Source organism: Diabrotica undecimpunctata, chromosome 5, assembly GCF_040954645.1.
Source record: "Diabrotica undecimpunctata isolate CICGRU chromosome 5, icDiaUnde3, whole genome shotgun sequence".
NCBI classification, from domain to species: Eukaryota; Metazoa; Arthropoda; class Insecta; order Coleoptera; family Chrysomelidae; genus Diabrotica; species Diabrotica undecimpunctata.
In genome coordinates, this window is record NC_092807.1 from 104,123,935 (window position 1) to 104,148,894 (window position 24,960).

At 32.0% G+C, this 24,960-nt stretch overlaps 1 protein-coding gene across 1 annotated transcript in view; it reads right to left on the reverse strand.

Annotated features, from left to right (window-relative positions):
• The window catches only part of LOC140440730 (nose resistant to fluoxetine protein 6-like), a 76,086-nt gene that overhangs the window by 28,318 nt on the left and 22,808 nt on the right, over positions 1 to 24,960 (reverse strand). Inside the window, exons 5-8 of the mRNA XM_072531107.1 lie at positions 9,933 to 10,126; positions 9,721 to 9,884; positions 9,491 to 9,659; positions 6,037 to 6,230 (exon numbers count right to left, since the gene is read on the reverse strand). Coding sequence (XP_072387208.1) covers positions 6,037 to 6,230; positions 9,491 to 9,659; positions 9,721 to 9,884; positions 9,933 to 10,126 — 721 coding nt within the window. The remainder of the gene's footprint in view (positions 1 to 6,036; positions 6,231 to 9,490; positions 9,660 to 9,720; positions 9,885 to 9,932; positions 10,127 to 24,960) is intronic.

Here is a 24,960-nt window from a genome sequence, read left to right on the forward strand (position 1 = left end):
ATTAAGAACAGATAACCACAGTCCTCGGTATTTTGATTTTCATGAACATATAACTATAGTTTCGTTTGTACCAAAAAATGGGAAAAACGTTATTTTATTATCATTACTTTATCACGATGATGAAATAAATAAATCTACCGACGGGAAACTTTTACCAGAAATAATAAGTTTCTATAACTTTACAAAAGGAGGTGTTGATACGGTGGATGAGTTGATAGGAAGTTACAGTGTAGCTCGTAATTGTAGAAGGTGGCCACTAAGAATATTTTTTCACTAATAGATACAGCTGGAATCAACAACCAGGTAATTTACAGAACAAACACTAGTGACTATCCAAAGAAACGTCGTATATTCCTGGAAGATCTGGGATTAGCATTAGTTACGCCAATTATGGAATAACGAAAAAGTAATCCGCGACTTACAAAACATTTACGATCCAAAATAGTTCAAGTTTTTGGAGAAAGTAACCAAGCTCCACCGAAATAGCAACGTACGGACGTGGACGGTGTCAAAAATGTTCCACAAAATCTGACCGGAAAACTAAACAAACGTGCGACCAATGCCAACCTTTTTATTGTTTAGATCACCTTCATCGCATTTGCGACAAATGTATCCAGTCCCGGGACTCCTAACTTTTTTCAAGCTTGGATATCCAATGTCCTGCTTTTTTTATATTTTTATTTGAACCTTTTGAAAAATCTTTTTTGGAAAATCTCTTATTTTGAATCATTATCTTTTGTTTGTGATTTTTTTTTGTATTTAGTGTTTTTTGTTTGTAGGAATTTTATTATTTTGTAAATTTTACCTAATATGCGGTCAAATTTAATCCAGTAGTAAAAACTGCTGTTATTTATGAACACTTAGATAGTCAAATAAAATATTTGAAAGAATAAATTCGTGTTCGAAATGTTTGTTGAGTTTTTCCAATCAATTTTAAATGGGGTCAATAATACCCCACTTGGGTTATTATACACACATTTTTCACCTGGGTGACGCCGGGTTAACAATATGCCACATACTTTCTACCACAGATTTAACAAAAACTTCTGCGTTTAATCAATACGTACATTGTTTGTTCTTCGCTTTTAAAAAGTTTTTGCATACGATTTATCTTTGGTGTTTATTTTAAAATTATTAATCACAAAAACTTTTTCGCCCAAAAGTTTAGGCAATTCAAATTTTATTACCTCAGGATGGAGGTGTAAAAAGTTTACCTCAAATAAACACAAAGCTGAAAATATGGCCGAATGAAAAGTGATGATTTCCCTTTTTGTATGCCGTCTGAACTGAGTAAACAAATCAGTAGAATGGAAGTTGGGGCTTTAATCAGAGAATTCTGAAAAAAATGTGAACGATCTGTCAATACGAAAATGTAACGGAAAAAAGTCTTTGGCTTTTGTTAGTATGTTAATGAATCTGTAGAAATGTATTAAGTTTACACAAAATATTTGTAGTTAACTTAAATCTAAGGTACGTAGTTATGATTTTTATACATCGGATGTTACGCTTCTAAAATGCGATTATCTTAAAATTATTTTTGTAATCTGCAGAGTTTTGTTTATTTACTACTTTTATTTTATTTGCACAAATCTTTTTAATTCTAAACTACTACTACTCTAGTCGTCAGACACGAAAATCCCACTGAACCTCTAAAAATTATAGGAACAGGCTGAATTTTACAGAGAATATTAATTTTATAACTCCAAAAAAGATGCAAAATTGTATTTTGCCGCAAATTAACTCAGATTTTATACAGGTGTTAAAAAAATAAACGTGGCGCGATTTTTGCCATTTTATATAATTATTACGAGATCAATATAATCTATCCCTTTTATTCACTGGCCACTATAAAGTTTCGATTACTATAGAGCGTTCCACGTTAAGAAAATAACATTGCGGAGATAGGGCCATGTATTTCTTATGGACGATAGAAGCGCAACGATGCCAAGATGAACACAAGCCCGATTCAGGCTTGTATTATTTGTATTTTCGTTTTAACAGACATGAATTAAATTAATGTTTTTTAACGTAATTGACCAAAAGTGCCCATTCGAAACAAAAGATGAAAAGTAGGGAAGATAATTTTATTTTAACTTATTTTAATTATAGTAATGACAGTTTATTTGTTTTTCGGTAAGAATACCATATACCATGAATCATAGAAATCAGTAGATAATATTGCTTAGTTAAATCATGCACTCTGCCAGCTATTAAAGATTTAAAAGCAAATAAACGGACCGCTTGGAATGCATATATCTAATTACTAATTGCAACTTAAAATAATACGGTGTGCGTATGTCAGCGATTTTATGTCGTTCTCTGAGACTACATAATGATAATAAGGCTTTGTGGTTCTTCAGTTGTTATTGTAACTTTACAGTTTATGTACATTAAAGTACCTTTACATTTATGTTAATTGAAAACAGAAATTCAAAAATTAAGCCAAGGGAATATCTTGGACATCCGTGCAAAACAAATTGTTTTAAATGTATTTAATTATCATCTAAACTTAAGAAGTAGTGAAAGTGTTGAAGTGGTGAAAAAAAAACAAGAAAACGTACCAAAAGTAGAGTGAACAACAGAAAGTTCACTTACGATGCAGTAGTTCATACGCGGCTACGTGCCATCGTGCATAGTTTTTTCTTTAAAAATTTACCGCCGACATTGAACAAAGTTTTTGCACTGGTTAAAAAAAGACAAAGATTTAGCAAACATGTCACGCACAACAATGTGAAGAATACTCCATGAAATGAACTTTGTTTTTTTTGCAAACGAGGAGTAAAGTCAAGCATGATTGAACGCCCGATATTCTAAAATGGAGGCATCAGTATTTGCGTGAAATAAAAAAATTTTGTTCTCAAGGATACACCGTCGTTTATTTGGACGAAACTTGGGTGAATGTTGGACATAGTGTTTCCAAAGAATGGAAGGACCTCTCAGTGACTTCAACCAGGGATGCGTTTGTTAAGGGGTTGTCAACAGGCCTAAAACAACCGACAAAACGAAGCTCCCGATTTGTTATAGTGCATGCAGGTAGCGAATTTTGCTTTGTATAAGATGCGGCTTTTTAGTTTTTAGCTAAAAAAACTCAGCGGACTATCATGATGAGATGGATGGTCCTATATTTAAACAATGGTTTAAGGAAAAATTGGTTTCTAATCTTCCAGAGAAAAGTGTTGTGGTGATGGACAACGCTTCGTACCATTCGAGAGAAGAAGTGATTCTGACACAAGCCTTCAATAAAGATCAAATTAAGACGTGGTTGCTGGAGAAAGATATCTTTTTTGAAGATTATTTAAAATCAGAGCTCATAGAAGTCGTAAACACATACAAAGAAAAATACATAAAATATAAAATCGACGAGATGTGCAAAGAGAAAAATGTTGCCAATCTGAGACTACCTCCATACCATTGTCAGTTAAATCCAATTGAAATGGTATGGAGTCAAGTCAAAAGACATATTGCCTCACACATCACAGAGTTTAAGGCCGCCGCTATGGAACAATTAATAAGAAATGCGTTTGGTGTAGTAACAGTAGAAAACCGGAAAAACTCTTGTAAACTTGCTATTAAGGAAGAGCAAAAATTTTGGGTTATTGATGGGTTGATGGACGATATTAATCCTGTGGTAATAAATGTGACGTTTGACAGCGATGTATTTCAAAATAATTTTAAAATGTAGCTTTTATCAACTTACAAACTAATAATTAAATTTTTTTTAATTTTTTTACTCTTTCGCTGTAATCTTTCGTTCCGTTAGTGGTGATTCACCCTGTATACAAGGAAAAATTTTTATGTATGTAATTGTTGTTATTACTTACATGAAAATAAAATTAAAGCTGCACTTGTTTTTTTAGTTATATCTTATTTAAAGCGTTAATCAATATGTAATGTTAAACAATAGTGAAATTTAACTATTTTTATTAGACCTATAATAAATGCATACCTATATCTGTCAATTAAAGAAACATGTATTTATAATGCATTATTTTGTATTCAACTATACATATCCTTTTATTAGTGAAATTAATTAACTACAACTACACAGTGCTGAATAAGGCTCTGATTAGAATGAATCATATATCGACAATCTAATAAACCGCATGCCTGAGAGTTTTGGCAACACTGATCTCCATAAGCCTAATGTTATTTTCTTAACGTGGAACGCTCTATAGAACCTAACCTTTAAAACCTTAAAAAATAAATTTATTTTCCTCCTACTAAAATCCCAAATATCGCGATTAGTAGCGAAAAGTAATTTATGGTTTGTTTACATATGTGAATTTAAAAAGGCTTCCTAATACCGCAGAGGGAAATTTCTGAAAAAAAAACTCGCTCTCAGTAAAAACTAGTGTTTGAAGTGATAAGAGTAAGTAAGGTTTTTTACAATTCGAAACAGTTATACTGGTGGAACTCTGGCCGTTAGTTTTGCGACATTGCCAAAGTTAAAAATATTTCTGCAAACTGAAGACTGATAGGAACTGGATTTTTGGGCGGTTGAAGCGAATCTAGTGCCTTTCGCGGTCCTTTGAAACAGATATGATGCACACGGAAAGTGATGATAACGCGTCAGAAGACAAGAAGAGAAAAGATAGAGGGTCAACTTCACCTTTCCTGCAGAAGTAAAAAACTGCCAAAACCCCAAGCAAAAGAAAACCAAAGGAAGAAGATTCAGAGGATGTGGACGACGTTATGAGCATATTCAAGAAGATTATGGGGGAACTGAAAGAAATAAGGAATGAAAATAAGGAATATAAAGAAGAGATGATAGCACTGAAAACAGAAAATATTAAGGTAAATCAAGAATTGGAAGAAACAAAAAACAAATTCACCCAGGTCGATAAAAAAATTAAAAAGAATTGAAAAACAGATTAAAATAAATAACATAGTAATTACGGGTCTATCAATAAACGCAACAGATGAAACACTCCTAAAAAATAACGTAAAAGATTTTATACACAAGCACCTTAAAGAGAATGTCGAAATAGAATCTGCAATGAAGCTAAAAAACAATATATGTCTTGTACAAATGAAGGATTATGGCGAAAAAATTAAGGTAATGAATTCTTATATATTATATATAATATTACTGTAATATATATATATATATATATATATATATATATATATATATATATATATATATTACAGGAATTAGTATTAAACTCTTAAATCTCAATAATACTCCAAACTTAGAGAGTAGAGCACAGCGAGTCTACTTGCATCATCGCAAAGGCGTATTTATATGGAGACAAGGGTAATAATGAAAGAATTTGTGAAGGTGGATGGTGAGAGTTGGCATGTAAGTAACGATTGGTATAGTTAGGTGTTCGATAAACAGAGTAATAAAAAACCTCGGAATTGGTTTTTCTTTCTGATAACGTCGAGAAACGGTAGGGATGAATCAGTTTCTACCTCCATCGTGAACTGGATATTAAGATGTATACCATTCAGATAGGTTTGAAAAGACCCCAAAGCATCCCTGCTATGAGGCCAAATGACGAAAACATATCGTAGCTAACATGTAGGTTTGAGCATTGATGTGAATAGTGCTCGGGTCTCAAAGTCTTGCATAAAAATATTGGTAATTACTGTAAATAGTGGGGAGCCCATTGGGGTACCATTTCTCTAAGTCCTCATGAAAATTTTTCCAGAACATACAGTGCATACAACTGCCTACACAACGATTGGTAAAGTAATTGGCCACTCTTTACAAACATTCGTATAGTCGAGACTCTAAACATTCTGAAAACTAAATACAGTATCCAGCAAGACCACTTATCTCTCATTAAACATTGTATGTTTAACACTTATTTCATCTTACAAAATCAATTCTACAGACAGATAAATGACGTATAACGATAAATTAACTGAATTTTTCATAAATAAGATTTTTATATTTAATATATAGGCAGTCTAATCCTGTCCTGGTTTGTAATGCATGTGCACAAATTCTCTTAATCTCTTCCCAATTTTACAAATCGTTTTAGTATTGTTTGCAATTATTACAAACTTATAAACACACCGTTCACTTACCTCATATATATTAATAAAATTGGCTTTTCATCGTTAGTATAAATAGTAACGAAAGTTACTACCATCGATGCTACAATTAGGGCGACAGTGCTTAGGAAGCCTATTACAGGTTTTTTAAATAGTATAAAAGTAAGGATTGGAACCAAGATAAAGGCGTTCATATCGCAAGCCATGTACCAAGATTGGAACATACACTAAAAAAACAAAAAAAAATCAATTAAGTAATATTATGTTCTGTTATGGCCCGTCCACAGATATTTTCCTTAATATTTCTTGTATGTATTTTATTAATTAGTTCTTTTCATATTTAATTTTAATTAACGTGTGTGTGTATGTGTCTTCACGTACGTAACCTATTATGACGTGTAGACGCCACATTACTATTCAGATACTTAGAGACTATTCGGTTCACAGCCACCCTCAGTTTAATTCTCACAATCCCAGCGCTCTTTAGGAAGACGAAAAAGATTCATCATCATAGGTACCGTGCAATATAACTTAGATACACACAATAATTAAATTATTTGACAATTTTTTTCATTTAACATTTATTTATAAAACATAAAACACCAACGCGCTTAAAATAAACATTATTATATATGTATACTCAGATAGTTATAAATCATTATTCATGTTCTTTGTTTTAAATAAATACGCTACCAGAAGATACATACTATTGTTAATTAACAAAAGAGATTTTTTAGCTAGCAAATCAAAAATTAATATGCAGAACGGATAGTAGGAAATTACCAGGCTGGTTTCAGAGGTGGTAAATCGGCAATTCGCCTGAAACAAATTTTGGAAAAAACACTGGAATATGGCATTGATACTCATCACATATTTATAGACCACAAAGCAGCCTACGACTCTTTAAATAGAAGATAAATGTTCAAATCAATGAGAGAGCTAGGAATACCGAATCAGATAGTAAATTTAACAAAACCAACCCTTGAAAAAGTTTTAATGTAGATTACGAATTCAGGGGGAACTGTCTGTACCTTTTAAAACAAATAACGGGCTGCACCAGGGCGAACTCTCTTTCCTGTATACTGTTCAATCTGGCTCTGGAAAAAGTAATATGTATGTTACAAATCACAACGACTGGTTCAATATATAATAAATCAGTGCAAATTTTGGCCTACGCTGATGATATCAATATTGTTGGGAAAACGGAAAATGCTGTACGAGAGGCGTATGTAGCATTAAAAGAATTAGCTACAAAAATGGGTTTAATAATAAACACCAACAAAACGAAGTATATGAAAAAAGCACTCAACCAGCGTGAATGAATTTATATACCTGGGAGCGCTTCTTAATACTGAAAATAATACTACCGCAGAGATAAACCGCAGAATTTGTACTGCCAACAGATGCTATTTTGGGCTCAATCTCCTCCTTAAATCCACAATTATATCGAGAAATACAAAAATAAAACTCTACAAAACAATAATACGCCCAGTCCGAACATATGCTTCAGAGACCTGGACTCTAACAAAGAATAATGAAAACGTGTTAGGATGTTTCGAAGGAAAAGTACTAAGGCGAATTTATGGAGCAGTGAATGACGATGGAGTGTGGAGAAGACGATACGATACGATAAAACATATTAAGATATGAGGTGGATAAGGCATGTAATGCGGATGGAACAAAATAACCCAGCTAAAAACTCCTTGATAGACCCATTGGTCAGAGAAGAAGAGGAAGACCTAGAACAAGGTTCCTTGACAACATCGATGAAGTGGATGAAGTGGAATCATGGACGTTAAATCTAGACACAATGAAATGACTTAACGCCTTTGAAATGTGGACCTATAGAAGAATTATGAGGGTATCCTGAGTAGATAGAGTTACGAACAATGAAGTACTGAGAAGAAAGATAGACGGCAGGAACTGTGTAATATTAGTTTAACAAGTTTGTGGAGAGTGCTGAAACATTTAAGTTTTCGATATAAAAAGACAAATAATAGACAAGTATTGTGTGAACTCTCTAATGTTGTTTTAAAATGGTGGTATTTTTTAAGAAAATACATGAACTATAAAACGTCTGATAGTCCGAGGCAAGTTGTATTTTAAGATGAAACTTGGATTTTCGCTAAAGGAAATATATCAAAATCATCCTGGCAAGAAGACACCACGAAATGTTAATCTTTTAGTCGTTCTGGTAATGGTAAATGCTAGATTATACTTTATACTTCAAATGATAAGGGGTTTTATTCCTGACGCTAGTTTAATTTTTTCGTCCACAAAGAATATAGATGATTACAATGGAAATATGGATGCAAATGTTTTTAAAGAATGGTTTGAAGAAAATTTGTTACAAAAAATGGAGCAGCCATCCATAATAGTGTTGGATAATGCATCCTACCACTCCTCAAGAGTAGAAGAGAGATTTTCTTCAAGCAGCTGGATAAAAGAAGAAATAAAGTTGTGATTGACAAAAAATAAAATTTATCACAGTGACATATTTTTAAAAGATGCGATTCCGATGTGATTTCGATTAACTTTAAAGGTGTAGAGAGCACAAAATTCAGAAGAAATTTGATACTGACCAAATGGCTCTTAAAGATGGCCATGAAGTTCTTCGACTTTCGCCCTACCATTGCCACTATAATGCAATTGAGTTTGGGGTATAGCCAAAAATTTTTATTATAAACACGCATCCAAAACAACAGATGACGCTAGCATTCTTAGTTTATGGAAAGAATCGCTACAACAAATAAAGCATAACAATGGCAAAATTGTGTTAGACATACGGAAGACATAATCGTTCAGTATTTTCAAACCAAGCGAGTTATAGATGAGGTCCGGCCTCCAATTGTTGGGATAGACAATTCAGATAGTGAGGATCCTGATAGTGAAATATCAGACGGTGTATAGGAAAAATCGTTTGCTAAAAAGAAGTAACAGAAAAGTGTTTCGGGAATTCAATTCGGACTTTGTGGTGTGTTTTAGTTAAAAGATAAAGTACCTTCTTTCTTATTACTGAACTGCATACTCTCAATAGCTTTGGTATTAATTACTGCACTATACGTGTTTAAACATTTTGTTTTGCTGAAAACTCGGAAATGATTTATTGCCAATGTGTTTTAAGGTTATAGTACAGTGTCTGCAGAAAGTAAAGTCTTGGATGTATTTTATTCAAATTTGGACATAAGTACCAGCAACCTTGATGAACCAGGACCTTGATGAACATTTGATGTCGACAAATAATTTCGAGTATTAGAAATATTCCGTCCCACTTCTTTTAACACGCCCTGTATATACGTATTATATTCATTTTCTTTGCCTTTGATACAGTAAAATCCAATATTGTTACTGAACATAAAATACAGGAAATTAAATATTTTTACTTTTCAGGTGATCGGAATTAATAAATAACGCCCCACTGTTTGAGGCCCACTGATCATATCTTAATTGCATATCGGCCTTCATAGGGTAAAAGGACTTTACTTACATAATTTTCTGTGTTGAAATAATTGTTAATAAATAATAAATTAAGCCACCAGCTTTTTCTACATCTCTCTCTTTCTACTTCTACGCGTTCTCTCCATAAGGGACCATTTCCGATTTTGACAAATAAAGTACAGTAAAATGCCAATATGATAATGTAGGTAGATGTCATTCTGAAATAAAATGACAAATGTTTTACATTCAAAATGAACTTATTTGAAATAAAAACTATACCTTATGTATCGATGTATATATAATTTAATGATAATAGAATTATCTTTTAACTTCTGGTAAGAGAGTAGAGCAAAATATGCAGCTAAGAATCCAGATATAGTAAAAAACGTGTCCACCAATATCGGCCCATTTAGGACAAACGACATCCAAAACTTGGAGTACATCTAAAATATTTATATAAGATTCTTTCAACAAAAACGGCAAATTCGTACCTGCTCTACATATTCTGGATTTATAATATCTGCACCAAAATCAAAGATACTTCTGTGGATGAAAATAATTAAAATCATTGAAAACACTTTCATTCCAGCTGTGCAGTTTAAACCATCGGCATTATTACTAGCTGATGTCAGTTTTTTCGTATTAATTTGAATAGAAAAACATAACAAAATTTGGTGTAAGGTACCTAAAAGTAAATTCAAAAGTATTATTCTTAAAAATATATTAAAGCTTCAAGTGACCAGATTGAAATATTTACATAAGAGAGCCGATTCCTTCTTAAATCAGATAATAGGAACACGTTCAGCTCCGTCCTTTTTTTTAAGGGAAAACAATGGGCCACTGAGATGTATTCGTGTAAACTAATTAATTTTTAAGGTACACTTTAAAAAGTCATTTATATTAAATATGTGTACAAAAAAAAATTAATTTGGTCACAAAAAAACTCCCCGCGTGAGTCGCGTTGGTGGCCACGGGGCAGAAAATGTGTCGGTTGGACTTAAAAAAATAATAATAATCTAATTGAGATAAAATATAATTATGAACCTAGATAACTAACATAAGTAATTATTAAATGGCAACAACATCAAGAAAACAAACTAATTATCTAATTTTCAATTTCTCCATGAAAACGTCTAAAACATTTTTTTAAGCACAATCCCGGATGTTCAGGTCACTCCGCACAATAAAACAATGAGTCCTATCTTTCTTTTTTATTTTGCCAGCAATATTTACACCGTCGTCGTTTTTTAATACCATTTGCTGATTTAGGGCAATGAGATGGCAAATGAAACGTCAAAGTTTTCTTGACTTAAGGGATTTTTGGGTTTGGTCCCAAAAGACTATCAATCACCGACAATCGAAAGTCGTACAATGACATTTTTGTATTAGAATTATTATAGAAATAGTATGCGTTGATTAGCATAATTTGAAAAATATGTATGCCTATTTTTTGTACCACCTCATATTTTTGTGTTCGCAACTATAAGAATTTACCATCAGGTCGCCTAAGTCAATGCCACCTTTGTTATTATATTCAGCGACTAAACGGGGATTTTCTTTATCAATTCCTTTCCTAGATATTGTTGGAACCATTTTGTGCCCAAATTCGGAAGAGATCATTAAAATATCTCGCTGATCATTTCATTCACACACACATCCTTTTATTATTGTAAGCACTCACCAGTTCATTTTGTTTTAATTTTCGAGAAACAACTTCCTGTAGATTTTCCGCTCTTCCTGTTCTCAATGTTCCTGTAAGATAAGTTTTAACCGAAAGTAGTTTTTTACACAGTGGAACACTATTATAAAAATTATCCATATATAAGGAGTGACCAACATTTAGTTTCGAATCCATCAAATTTAGCACTACTTTTTCCATATGATTACGTCCTCCAACTACGGGGTCACCAGCTCTACTATAAACTAATATGCGTTGAATCATCCCGGTACATTCTGCCAAAGTATACAGTTTGACACCATATTTGTGTCTTTTGCCCTTGAGAAATTGGCGAAAACTAAGTCTTCCTCTCCATAAAATCATTGATTCGTCCAGATCTAATTTTCTTTCTGGATAATAAAGATTTTCCATTTTATTATTAAAAAAATATAACAATGGAGATATCTTGGCAAGTCTGGACTGGTTATTGTCACTATTATTGTTAAAATTTAAGGCACGCAAAATTAACATAAAGCGATTTCGGCTTATATATCATTATTTTTCTTCCAATAATCATTCATACGATTAATTTTTATGGTTCCCATGTGAAACAACAATCCAAGAAAAATTTTAAATTATTCTACAGTTATATCCTTCTAAGCTGCAATTCTCCTTTTCTCAGATTTACTTTGAGAAAGAATATCAACGGCATATAAATTGCTAATTTGAATAATCAGGTCATAGAATAATTCACACGCCAATAAATTGAAGTAATCAATAGGATTGCTGTCATCGACATTAATTTTCAATCCTGGTATTGCTGTAAATGGTAACACTGTATGATTTTGAACCTCTGAAGACCATTCAATAATATTTTGAAACTTATCACCATTATCATCTTCAGATTCTTCTTGTAAATTAGGATCGTCTGCCCGATCATCTTCATTACAATATAAATCTTCATCACTTGCGTCACTGTCGTCATGTGAATCTTCTAATATGTGTAATAATTCATCATCTCAGATTGGCTGAGAAGTTACCCACCTACCTCGTTTAGAAGTCGAATGTTGGCAATATTCATCACTCATTTTAAAAATAATTTAAAATTAAAGTATAAGCTCACAGTATAAGCTCACAGTAAAACCAAAAGACGTCCAACACCGAAGGCGTAGAAAATATTACTGAATGAATGGCAAAATAAACCGATGGGATATTATGATATGATAATACAACAAATTATTGGAAATGCAATATAATCTAAATACATCTGGTGATTCTTTCAAAGCTTACCGATGCTTTTACTTTTATTACTTTAAAAACTTCTATTACAGTTAATTTTGTCGTTTTCGAGCACGTCTAGCTTGAATATTTGAAAAGTAAGCAATGAAATTGAGGATTTCCTATTTTATCCTCCAATTTATCAATGGGACAGAAGATATTTGTTATAATTTGTGAAAAATCCGCCGAGATAACATTCATAGATTGTCATATACTCAGAATAACGTTTAACATCAAAATTCGAAAACCACACAAACTCCAGTATATGCCAATGTTTCCAAGCGGCCAGCAGATATTTTTTGTAATTCGTGAAAAATCCGCTGAGATAACATTCATATATTGTCATATAGTCAAAGACCGCGCGACTCGCGTTGGTGGCCTCTGCGGCTATATTTACTGAACGCACAGTCGCGTTGTCGGACTTGAACGTGTTAAAAACGCGCAGTCTATCCTTATATTTACAAAGTTTGTGATTCATTTTAAAATCAGCTCAGTAACGTATGGAAAATACTAAAATCCAAAGAAAATTCAAACAAAAAATGCCACAAATTACTGACAACGAAGAAGTGTAGGGGAAGTACGTACAAAATGACATATGTTTTTATTATTTGATCACAGCTCTTGCTTAATAACACACAGAACTGTCAGATTCTACATCAGTTTGTTATCACTGATTTTCTAGTTATTGAAATTGATCATTAATTATTAGTTAAATTTAACATAAAAAAATTATTTTTAATTTAACTGAGATTAGCCAAAAACTATTTTTTCCATATGCTATGGACAAAATGACATTAACTATACGATTTATTTAAATGTATATTGTCATTTAAAAAAAAATAATGTCAACAAAATAATTACACATAAATTTTATTATTTTTAATTAAAAAAAAATATCCGTAAACTAATTTTTCGAAACCAAATTCAGATTTCTGCTTTAATATGTGCCTTCTAAGAATTGCAAGGCAAAACAGACGTTGGTAAAGATGTTATTAGAGACACGGGGAATCTAAAATGGCATTCCACAACATATCTCCTCAACTTAGCAAAAATCCTTAGCGAATTAGTTTCTAGTAAGTACTCATAAAGAGTATACCAGGATAAAAGGAAAAAGACAGTTATGATTTTATTTTACGTATAGTGCGTCTGTATATCCGCTTATACGTATTTCATCCTAAAAGAGATCTTCAGAACGGCAATTCACAGACGCTCTGAACGCGAAAATAAATCTTTCCTATCTTGAGAAGCAACTCTAACATGACTTCGTATGGACGCAAATAGCGACATCTGATAATAAATCCGTAAACTAATTTTTCGAAACCAAATTCAGATTTCTGCTTTAATCTGTGCCTTCTAAGAATTGCAAGGCAAAACAGACGTTGATAAAGATGTTATTAGAGACATGGGAAATCTAAAATTGCATTCCACAACATATCTCCTTAACTAAGCAAAAATCCTTAGGGAATTAGTTTCTAGTACGCATAAAGAGTATACCGGAATAAAAGGAAAAAGACAGTTAAGATTTGATTTCACGTATAGTGCGTCTGCATATCTGCTTATACGTATTTCACCCTAAAAGGGATCTTCAGAACGGCCGTCTTTTTACTTTTAAAAAAAATTTATTTACATAGCTCACAAATACTGTCCTCATAAGCTAAAAAGCACTATCTCAAAAGAACAAATTGTTACAGGAGACAAGGAAAACCAATTTTTTCTCCAGCATCACAGTTTTAATATTTTTAAATGAATTTAATATGTAAATGGTTTTGTTTCAATTTTAAAATTATGGTTTTAACGTTAACATAGGAATATTTAAATTTTTTAGGAGAAAAATGGATTTAGGGCTTTTTATTTTAAAGTTGGATGCTGACATATCAGATTCTAAGAAGCCTTAACTCCCTCGTATAGGCAGTTAAAGCTTTTTACTTTAAAAATTAACTAATTTTATACATACTGAACATGAAAGGTTTATTGAAAATACAACTTATGTTTTTAAGAACTGTGAAATATCTAAAAATAAATAGACGTATAAAAATTTGAAGTTATGAAATAATTTAAAACTAAGTAACATAAGGAAAAAATTGTTTTATGGCTCATTCAGCGTCAGTCAGTGTTTAATAAATCTAGCTCCTCTGACTCTTAAATGGTTAACCAAAATCCAGGGCGATTAGATGGCCTACAATTGTTCAACTATTTCTTTTTTCTTAGCTTTATTAAATCCTCTTACTGCTTTAGTCTTCTCAGGCATTGAAAAGTTTGTGATATATTTAGCTTGTAAGAAATTTAGCACTTTGGTATTAGATCATTGGTAATCAATGGAATATAGTAGATTTGTATTGTCTCGTATAGCTATAATTTTTACAATGTCTGTAAGATACGGAACGCTATCGTTGCCACGATGCTTAAGTTTTACTATTTTCCTTACTACCAAACTATTGAGATGAGAAAAATGACTTAACCCGGTCGGATCATGCGCCACGCAGCGCACGAACAGCTACAACTAAACTTGGACGGAAAGATAGAGACAAGAAAGATCAGAAGGACCGAAAGATGGGTAGAAAGAAGAACTCGTAGCTGAGAAATATATGAAATTGATCGAACGCCAAAGGAAATAATCACATAAACGCAGGGCTAAATAGAAACGAATTAGCCGTAATGGTCGCCAACTTTAACAGAGATGGCACGTAGATAGCCTTGTTTATTACAAAAATTGACAATTGAGAAATACCTTTTAGACAAGAAAATTTTAAACAATTTTGAAATTTTGCATCAATTTATGAATTACGTTGGTAATTTATGTTAGAAAAACTATGTTGTTAATAATTTTCAAACAGATCTTATTCGACAAGTGCAGAACTGGATATGTAAAAGTAGCAAGCTGTTTGTATAATTATAAATGTACTACAATTATAAAAACAAGAAATTTTAATTTAATGTTGTACAATTCTCTTATTACATACAACAAAATCAGAATTAACAAACTCAAAGTTCAGCTTGTCACAAATACTGTGTACTAAAAAGTTAAAATGGTTTTCCTTCAGATATGTAATACCAGTACAACGTGAATTTCGATTGTGGTGGAATAATTAACTTTTCAAACGCACACGTGTAGGTGACGTTAGCGTCAGTTAAATCTGTAACAACTAAGCCTTTGTCCTTTTTGGATTACTAATTTGTCAACAAAAACAACTTAATTATAACAATTTATATAAAATTGGCAGTTCGATAAGCAGAAGGGACTTCATTCAATAAAGGCCGAATAATAACTAATATTTATTAGGATATTTGGTAAATTTTTCCATTTTTTATCCTATAGGTATGCTGAAGGTGTACCAAAAAGATGTCAAAAGCGATGGAAAAAGTACTTTGACAGTTTAATAAATCAAGAATTTGACAGAAAACTAATTCAGCTAACGGAGACAGAGACAATGATTACCAAAATACCAAACGAGGATATTGCTAAAGCACTTAAAAAAAAAAGAAAGGTAAAGCAGTAAAATGGTACATATACCAGACGAATATAAAAATCGTGTATTAGAACCTTTTTACCAAAAAAAAACAAAGGAATATACATTAATGCATGTTCTATAGGGCCAAAAAACTACTTTGGTCATACCATGAAAGTACAGAAGATGTCATTGATAGACGGATAGAGAAGGAAACTGACATTAGTGTTTAATTTGGTTTTATGCAAACCAAAAACCAACGCTTGTATGTTATTCATCTTGGGAAAGAGTCCTTAAGAGTGTAGGCGCAAAATTTCGGGCCAATGTTTTTTAAATTCATTAATTTTTTTCGAATCCTGAGAAAACTAACAAATATTTTTGAAAAATTTAAACGCAGAATGAAAGATTACATTATTACCGAGGGCAGAAAGTTCCTTAGAATAAAAAAAAAGTTTTTTTGAATGAGATATTTGAAATTAAAAATCATACTAAATTTTCTCTTCTTTTTCACCTCTGTAACTTATATTAAAATAAACATTATAGAAGTTTTCAGGGACTTTCGGCCCTGAGTAATAATGTATTCTTTCATTCTGCGTTTAAAACTTTAAAAAATACTTATTAGTTTTCTCAGGATTCGAAAAAAATTAATGCATTTAAAAAGCATTGGCCCGAAATTTTGCGCCTATGCTCTTAAGGTCTTTTAGAAGTTCTGTAATAGGCGCTCAATAAAAATGAATTTTCAGTGCGTATGTGGAGATTGTGAGAAACGTATATGAGGAACGTTACTAGTGTTAACGCATATGTAGGAAAGATTGATAAATAAAGAGAATTTAACGTGGTTATGCGTTTTAACAGGCGGAGGTGAGAAAGGCGTATTTAAAACATCATAGCTTTTTAAGGTCACCAAAACAACTTGTCGAAAATTGTATAGAGTAACTAACTCCAGAGAAGAGGTTCTATGTGACCTGTCGTCTTGTTAGCATTTGTAAAATGTGCAATGTGACAATTAAATTTGGGCGAATTGAATTAAATGGCAGCTTACTATTTTTATTGGGAATAAGCTGCAATTTTATTTTAAAATAAGTTTATTTTAAAGTTTTAATTTTTCCTTCCGAAATCAGTTTCAAAATAGAAAATATTAATAAAAAAGTTACTAATGCATTGTATTTTGAGACATATATAAATAGCGCAGATGAAATCAGGGAAAGAATAAACAAGGGCAGAGCAGCGACCCGTGCCTTAAACTCTCTTCTCTGACAAAAAACAATTCGACGAGAAACCAAAAAACACATTTACGGTAGTATAGTCCAAAGTATTACACTTTACGGTTCGGAAGTATGGGACGTCACCAAAGCTAATAGAAACAAACTTATGACGACAGAAATGGATTATTTGAGACGAAGTTGCTGTGGATCTAAGCTGGAGAGAGTTAGAAACGAACAAATAAGAAACGAAATAAAAATGGAGCGAAATATCAACATAATGACATAGACATATGTCATATTTTGAATATATATATATATATATATATATATATATATATATATATATATATATATATATATATATATATATATATATTCAAAAGCCATAAATAAGTGTGATTACTATTTATTTATGTAGCGGTACAGATAAAACAATTTGGATTTGATACTTTCTCAACCTCAGATCAATACGAATTAAAAATTCAGTAATCTCACAAAAACATTAAAAATGTTGTTATATTTTGTTCTATAAAATATTTTTAGCTCCATTATCTTAGCTCCATCATATCATCCAATCTCTTATACTAGCGTTGTATTGATTTTTCTCTATAATAAACGACTGAGGTATAGACCCTAGAGGGATCCATTTACTCGACAAGGGGTGTTTTGTATAAAACTTAAGAGGTCGCTGGTTAAATGGTATTAGATAAATAATTATAAAGTAAAAATGTAATATTTTGTTTGTGAATAAATTAGCGACAAATAGCAAACACAACTGTAAATAAATTAAGAAATTAACTGGTCTTACTCATTATTGATGTTTGTACAAAGAATATAGACTTACCCTTTGAAATATTAATGTATTCGCAACAGGCTGAAGATTGGGTAGCGGTGAATCACGACTTTCACGACGCCCGGGACGCCGACCGAGGCTAATAGAGCCAAAAAACTTGGTGTGTTTCATTCACTATCTTGGGATGAAGTCTTTTGAGATTGCAGGTCAGAAAAGAACCTTCTAGCCGTTGGGTGGAAGAGGGTACATCAATAAATCACCCTATTGTATTGTGATTTTGAATGCGATAATTTAAGCTATTTGTGACCGTAATACAAAACCGTACACTTGTGGGTATTGGCGACACAAGACAAAAATAAAAAAGGAAGTCAAATTCTCCGTACTTAAAACATAATAAATGAGATAGCCAGTTTAGCAATTTTACGAAATAACAGGAAGCAATATATTTTACCAAAGTCGTTAGAATACATCATTGAATTAGATCACATTACAGTACCGTAACAGAAAAATATTAATAGTAAAAATATGAAAAGAAATAGTATATACTTTCACAAACAAGGGAAGATAGTTGAACAAGAAGAAGCAGCATTTGAAATTCTACCGTAGCCTGTAGAAGTTTTTTTCTGCTGAGTGAGTCGTATGCGGCTTTGAAATCCACAAATATGTGGCTGGTATCGACTCCGAACTCAAGCGTTTTCTAAAGAATCTGCCTGACTGTGAAGATTTGATCTGTTGTTGATTTATTGGGTCGGAAACCGCACTGGTAGTTTCCGATTTCGATTTGGTTCAGCATAGATAGGGAATCAATCTTTTCCAGTCCACGGGCGTTTCCTTCCGTTGCCTGATTTCGGTTACTAATTTATGCATGTGTTTAAAAAGGGTGTCACCGCCATTTTTAAAGAGTTCGGTAGGAAGATTGTCCAAACCGCGGGCTTTGTTATTCTTCAGTTTTGAAATGGCTTCTCTAATTTCTTCTTGGGTGGGGGGCTGTTCTTAAGCGTTGTCATTCATTTCAGGCAAAGTAATTTCTATTTACGAAGACGGTTGCATTTCGATTTAATTTGAGTCTCTTACCACTCCTTAGCACGTATTTCTGGGTCTACGTCATCAGAGAGAGTTTGTAAGAAGACTGAAACTAAATCAAAACGCACCGACTACTCTGGCAATTATAGGAAAAATAATTACCAGAGTACTTAAGATATGCTGATTGTGATCAAAACTACTAAAGTTAAAAAATAATAAATATAAGTATAAAAAAAATTAAAAGGGAGTTAGATAAAAGACGGGAACAGTAGAGACAACATCTTTAAGAAAAAGGTTTAAAACTTGCATGAAAATGAATACCTACAATATTTATTTATTTAAAAATGAAATTCCAACTACAAATGAGATAATAACTTTGCACGGTGAAATGATTATGAGAAGTCAGACTTTTAATTATGTTTGTTGAAGGAATTTCATTAAAAATTGTAATCTCCCTGGAGGGACAAGATAACTACCATTACAAATAAAATTGGCAAAGATTCCATCAGGTACGGTACTGAATATAAACCATTAAGAATAAAGAAAAAGCAAATTCATATGCCGAAAATGAAACTGTATATGTGTGTGTGGAGAGAGAGATGGCATTAGACAAAGAATCTTTTTGCCACAGAAAATAAAATGAAACCATACGCGAATGGTGACCAAAAAGGATAAAATTAGGAATAAAAGGGTATATTAGGGGAAGTCTAGGAGTAGCAGTAATTGATACCAAAATGAGAAAGCATAGGTCAGATGGTTATGGTATGTTGAATATCAAAATGATGATGAAGAATATCATACAATACGAAGAATAGCTGATGTACAAGTTCCTGGAAGAAGCAAAAGAGAAAGGTATGTCTAACTCCACAAAAACAAAAAAGAGATGATAATAAATCAAGAATACATGTAAAAAAATTTGAAATTTTCTTTTTTTTTTTAACAGTTTGTAATCACCCCCTATATACTGCCCGTATTATTTTCATCTCATACGACTTTATGTCTACTAATCCCGCACGCTAAAAATTCAATCAGAAATTGTATTGTACTTAATACAAACTGGGAATTGAAATAAATGGAACGCAAATCTCCAATTACACACAAAAAATTCCAATTTGCTACCCGACTTGAATTTGTTTTGTCTTGGACACTTGATAATGCTGTGATCTGAAAGTCAGTAGAACAATTTATGTACTTTTATTTGAATGTAAAATACTTAAAGTTGAAGTATTGTAATAAAAGCAATTGGTTCGAAAAGAACGTATTAATTGTATGTTTATGTGCTCGTCGTGAAAGAATCTCGAGTATTGAATTCAACTATTTGTTTGCACCTTCATAATGTACAAGTAGACGCAAAAACAATGTATAAAAGGGGCATACAATAGTAAATTACTGTTCGTTGCTAGATATGTCGGATCTAGCAACGATCTGATTTTATTTATTGTTGTTATTTTCAATCTGATTTAATTTATTGTTGTTACTAAAATCTTTGTTAGTCGAAAATAAAAGTTTTAATTGTAAGTTCGGTTTTTAAAAAAGTGTTTTTCCCAAGAACATTCATAATTCACAACAAAAACACGGCCTTCAGTCCCCGGCAGTAAGCTGATCCTTGGTCACGGTAGCGATCAAGAAAGACAGCAAACAGAGGGTGCGAAGAATCCTCGAGTCAGATCAGGCTACCACGGACGACGACAAATGTATATCGCCACGTACAATGTAAGATCACTGTCATCTGGAAGTGGAAAGCTTTTATAAAGACCTAGAAAATGCAGTCAAACTGGCGCCTACTACACACAACCTAGTAATGGGTTGGGATGTAAACTGGACGGGACCGAAGTTGCAATATGTCCCTACGGATTCGGACAAAGAAATGAAAGAGGCAAAATATTTTTAGGTTTCTTGGTACGAAATGGCCTCTTTGCAACGAATAACTTTTTCAAAAAAAGGCCCCAAAGAAAATGGACCTGGGCAAGTCCAGATGGAGTCACCAAAAATGAAATTGATTTTGTTTTAACCAACAACAAAGACATGGTCCATGATGTAACAGTTCTTAATAGCTGTTCCGTGGAAAGTGCTTATAGAATGGTAAGAGCGAAGATCGTACTAAATCTCCAAAAACAAAGATACAAAATGATAACAAAAACACACCCAATAGGATGGAATCCAATCTAAAACACCATGTCCTTCTCTTTTTACCAATTTACCTCTAGATTTAATCATAAGTAGCGTTGAAAAACATTGGAATGAGATAACACTTATTAACTTTGTTTTTGATTCTAATATTTTTATATTTAATGGTGTCTTTTATAAACAAATTTTTGGTAGTCCTATGGGATCTAGTCTTTCGTCCATTCTAATTAGCTATGTCAAGGATGATGTTATCATTGATTGTATCAACAATTGCACTTTTTTCCTTCCTTTTATTAAAAGATATGTAGATGATTTAATTTTGGCACTTTCTAAACACAAAATTCATGAAACAGTCAACATTTTCAACAATCATAATCAACATATACAATTTACAGTTGAGGAAGAGGTAAATAATTCTCTACCATTCCTTGACATGAGAATTGTAAGAAATACAGACAATATGTTGAAAACCAGATGGTTCAGAAAACCCATATGTAGTAATAGATTTATAAGCTATTACCCTCATCATCCAAATAAGATGAAAATGAACCTTATAACAGGATTAAAAGAACGTGTTTTAAAGCTTCCTCATCCAGATTATCTACAAGAAGATCTTCAATTGTTAAGAAATATTTTAATTAAAAACTCTTATCCTCCAGATATGCTACAAAGGATGCTTTTTTCTGATATTGTTAATATAATTTTTTGCTAAATCTCAAAACATTGTATCTAACAATTAGAACATCTATTATCATTCACTACTTTTTATACCATCATTAACACCTAAATTAATACAAACACTAAAGGTTATTGACAATATAAAAATAGCAACAAAGAACATCAAAACTATTTCATCTTTATATTCCAAAACTAAATATCCTATAGACATATTTGAAAAAAACGAATGTAGTATACAGCATTAGTTGTACTCAGTGTGAAGCTGAGTATGTTGGTGAGACCGGAAGAAAACTTTCAAATCGCATTATATCTCACAAAAGTGATTGCAGAATTAAAAAACCATCTTGTGCTTTGGCAGAGCATGTAATCGATAAAGACCATATTATGGATTTTGATAACATTAAAATTTTATGTAGTGAAAGTAATAAAATCAAAAGGACTTTTTTGGAAATGGTTTGTATTAGCAAAAGTGATAATAATTTAAACAAAAGATCAGAAATTCAAAATCTAAGCAAAATTTATAATTATATTATTTCTTTATAATTCATATATGAAACTTGTAAAATATCACATTTTGATTTAATTTTCCATATATCTGTTACATTTTTTCAGACATCTATCAATGGTGAATCAATCTTCTTTTTTGTTACTAAACAAAAAAGAATTTTTAAACAAAATTTTATTTTTGGCACTATAATTGTCAAAAATAAAAATTTTAAGTTGGCGTTAATGACATTGAGGCTTATTTGTAATTGGTCGCTATTTTAACTTATTTATAAATTCAATTTTTTTTGTGTTAAGAAAATGTTTTCAAAATTATATATTAAAATTTCAGGGAAGCATTTATTAGATAAGGACATTTTTGTATTAATTCTTTTTGAGATGTATTAGCAGCAATTTTATTAACCAAACTAATTTTATTTGGTGAGTTAACAAAAACCATAATGAGCTTGTTCATATCCAAGTTATGTTCATGTCCAATTCCAATTAAGAGAGCAGATATTTAGACTCTTATAATTTAGTTTTAAGATATGCAAAATAAATCGTGTTTAGCTTAAATATGAAATGTTGTTTGAAACGGGCAAAAATATGCAATATATGCACTTTGCATATATTCCTCTCTCTACTTATAACATTGGCTTTTTTGTAACATTGGCATTTTAATTAGCCAATAATATAATGTAGTATAATACCACTGCGAACTATAGCTCGACGTATGTACGTATATTGTAAATAAACAATTAATAAACTAATTCGCACCTACATAGTCTGTAATCATCCCATATTGCACTGGCGAACAGATTTAATTGTCGTATATTTTCCTTTTATCTTCCTTGTCGAATATATTAGAATAGTTCAGTTTGTTTAAGAAATTAATTAAAAATACGCTGTCTATACCTTACCTTAAAACTTGGTCTAATTATAATATTCTCGTAATTTCTAGTGGAAAAACGCGACTCATCTAATTAGTTATCTAATGTCTGTGACAGATTCTTTAATTAAATTTTCCAATTAAACAACTATTTTAATTTCATGCGACTATTCAAGTTCAAGTCTGCGGCAGGTATCTATTTAATATTCTGCTGATAAATTCGCAATTGAAAACTTAAAATGATCACGTACTGAGAAATTACTCCGTCGATTTATTCAGCCACAAACTGAATTCATCGCTGACAGACTATTCGTCAAAATATGTCATTAGCGTGTCGCCTTACTATCAAGTACGATTTGAATTGAGAAGAAAAGATTAGCTTTAAGATGTTACAGATACGGTGATGTCAGGTTTAAAATACCGTTATCTATTATTCGACGTATAAATGTATATGATAGACAGGAGTTGTCTGGAATTCGTTACATATAATAAAGACTATCAAAGAATCTATTTTTTTTTTAATTTTCACTGAATTCAGAACTTATTAATATATGTGATATCGTGATATCTATACAACGTATCTTCGTTCTAAATAACGAAAACAATAAAATTGTTGAGGTTGTCGATTCTTGAGAGATGACAGAAGCATCTTATAGAACCTCTTTTTTATTGGTCGCATTTGATCACTGTGGCATAATTCCAACGGGGATATTCGAGTTTCTCAACGAAACCGCGTCTCATTAGATTTCTGACCACAGAACGAATCATATGCTGTGCTATTTGTGAAAATGCCCGTCAGGTAAGCGTAACCATTTTTGTATAAGCTATGTTCTATCGATTTTAGTGTAAATAAGACACTTTTTATCCTGAAATGCATATAGGCAGTTACTTCTAATTAATGTTCTCTCTGTTGGACTTTTGGTACACTGATGTAAGATTAAGTGGGACACTAAATAGGACTTGATACGACCCAGGCGGTCTTATTCCTAATTCACCTTGCTTATCCATAATTAAGCAAGATTGGAGCCCTTTGCCGAACTACGGATTATCTTTGACTGGGAATACGTAACTATTTAATCATGTTCCATATGCTATACTTCGTTTCAAAGAATTTAAAAATTTTTTTCAATACATACTTTATATTTAATTTTATCTTTTATATGTCTCTCCTTCTTTTTACCTCCAATTCTAAGAAGTGGGGTTTCAAGCAGGACAATGGGACGCGGAACAGGCTCTTGTCTTGTCCCACGTCCTGCACTTTTTTATCTGTCCCGTCCCGTAGCTATTTTCCCGTGTTTTGACGTCCCGCTGTTCCGTAAAACTAACTTAAATTACATTTTATAATAAGGATATAAAGACAAATTTAAATTGTCTTAACAATTATACATCAAAATTATAAGTATTATAAGGTCAATTTAATTATTTAAGTTTCCAAAAGTGGCACCTTTTCCTGTATAATGTATAGTTTAAAAATTTCTTTTTGTTTCAATTTTCTCCCGTTTTCAATTGTTTCAGACGCTATACTCTAGATCAGTGGTCGCCAACCTCTTCAATGTGTTGAGCTACTTTGAGCAACTTTATCGGCCAAGGTTCTGAATAATCTTCTTTGTAACGCTTGAGCTCTAATCTTGTTCACAATTTTTACCACCAGTTTCATAACGTTGTTTAGTTTCAGGAAATTTCCACATAATGCTTGCTGATGGATAATGCAGTGGTAATAGAGAAATTGCGGAAAAGTTTCATCTTTACGACATAACGCCACCAGACCCTTATCACAACCCACCATAGCTGGAGCGCCATCGGTTGTCACGCTTACCATTTTCGATATTGGAATTTTCTCGGAAGAAATAATATTTTTTAAATGAGAAAACAACTCCTGTCCAGTAGTGTGTCCTTTCAGTGGAATGAACTTCAAAAGATCTTCTTTAATCGTAAAATCA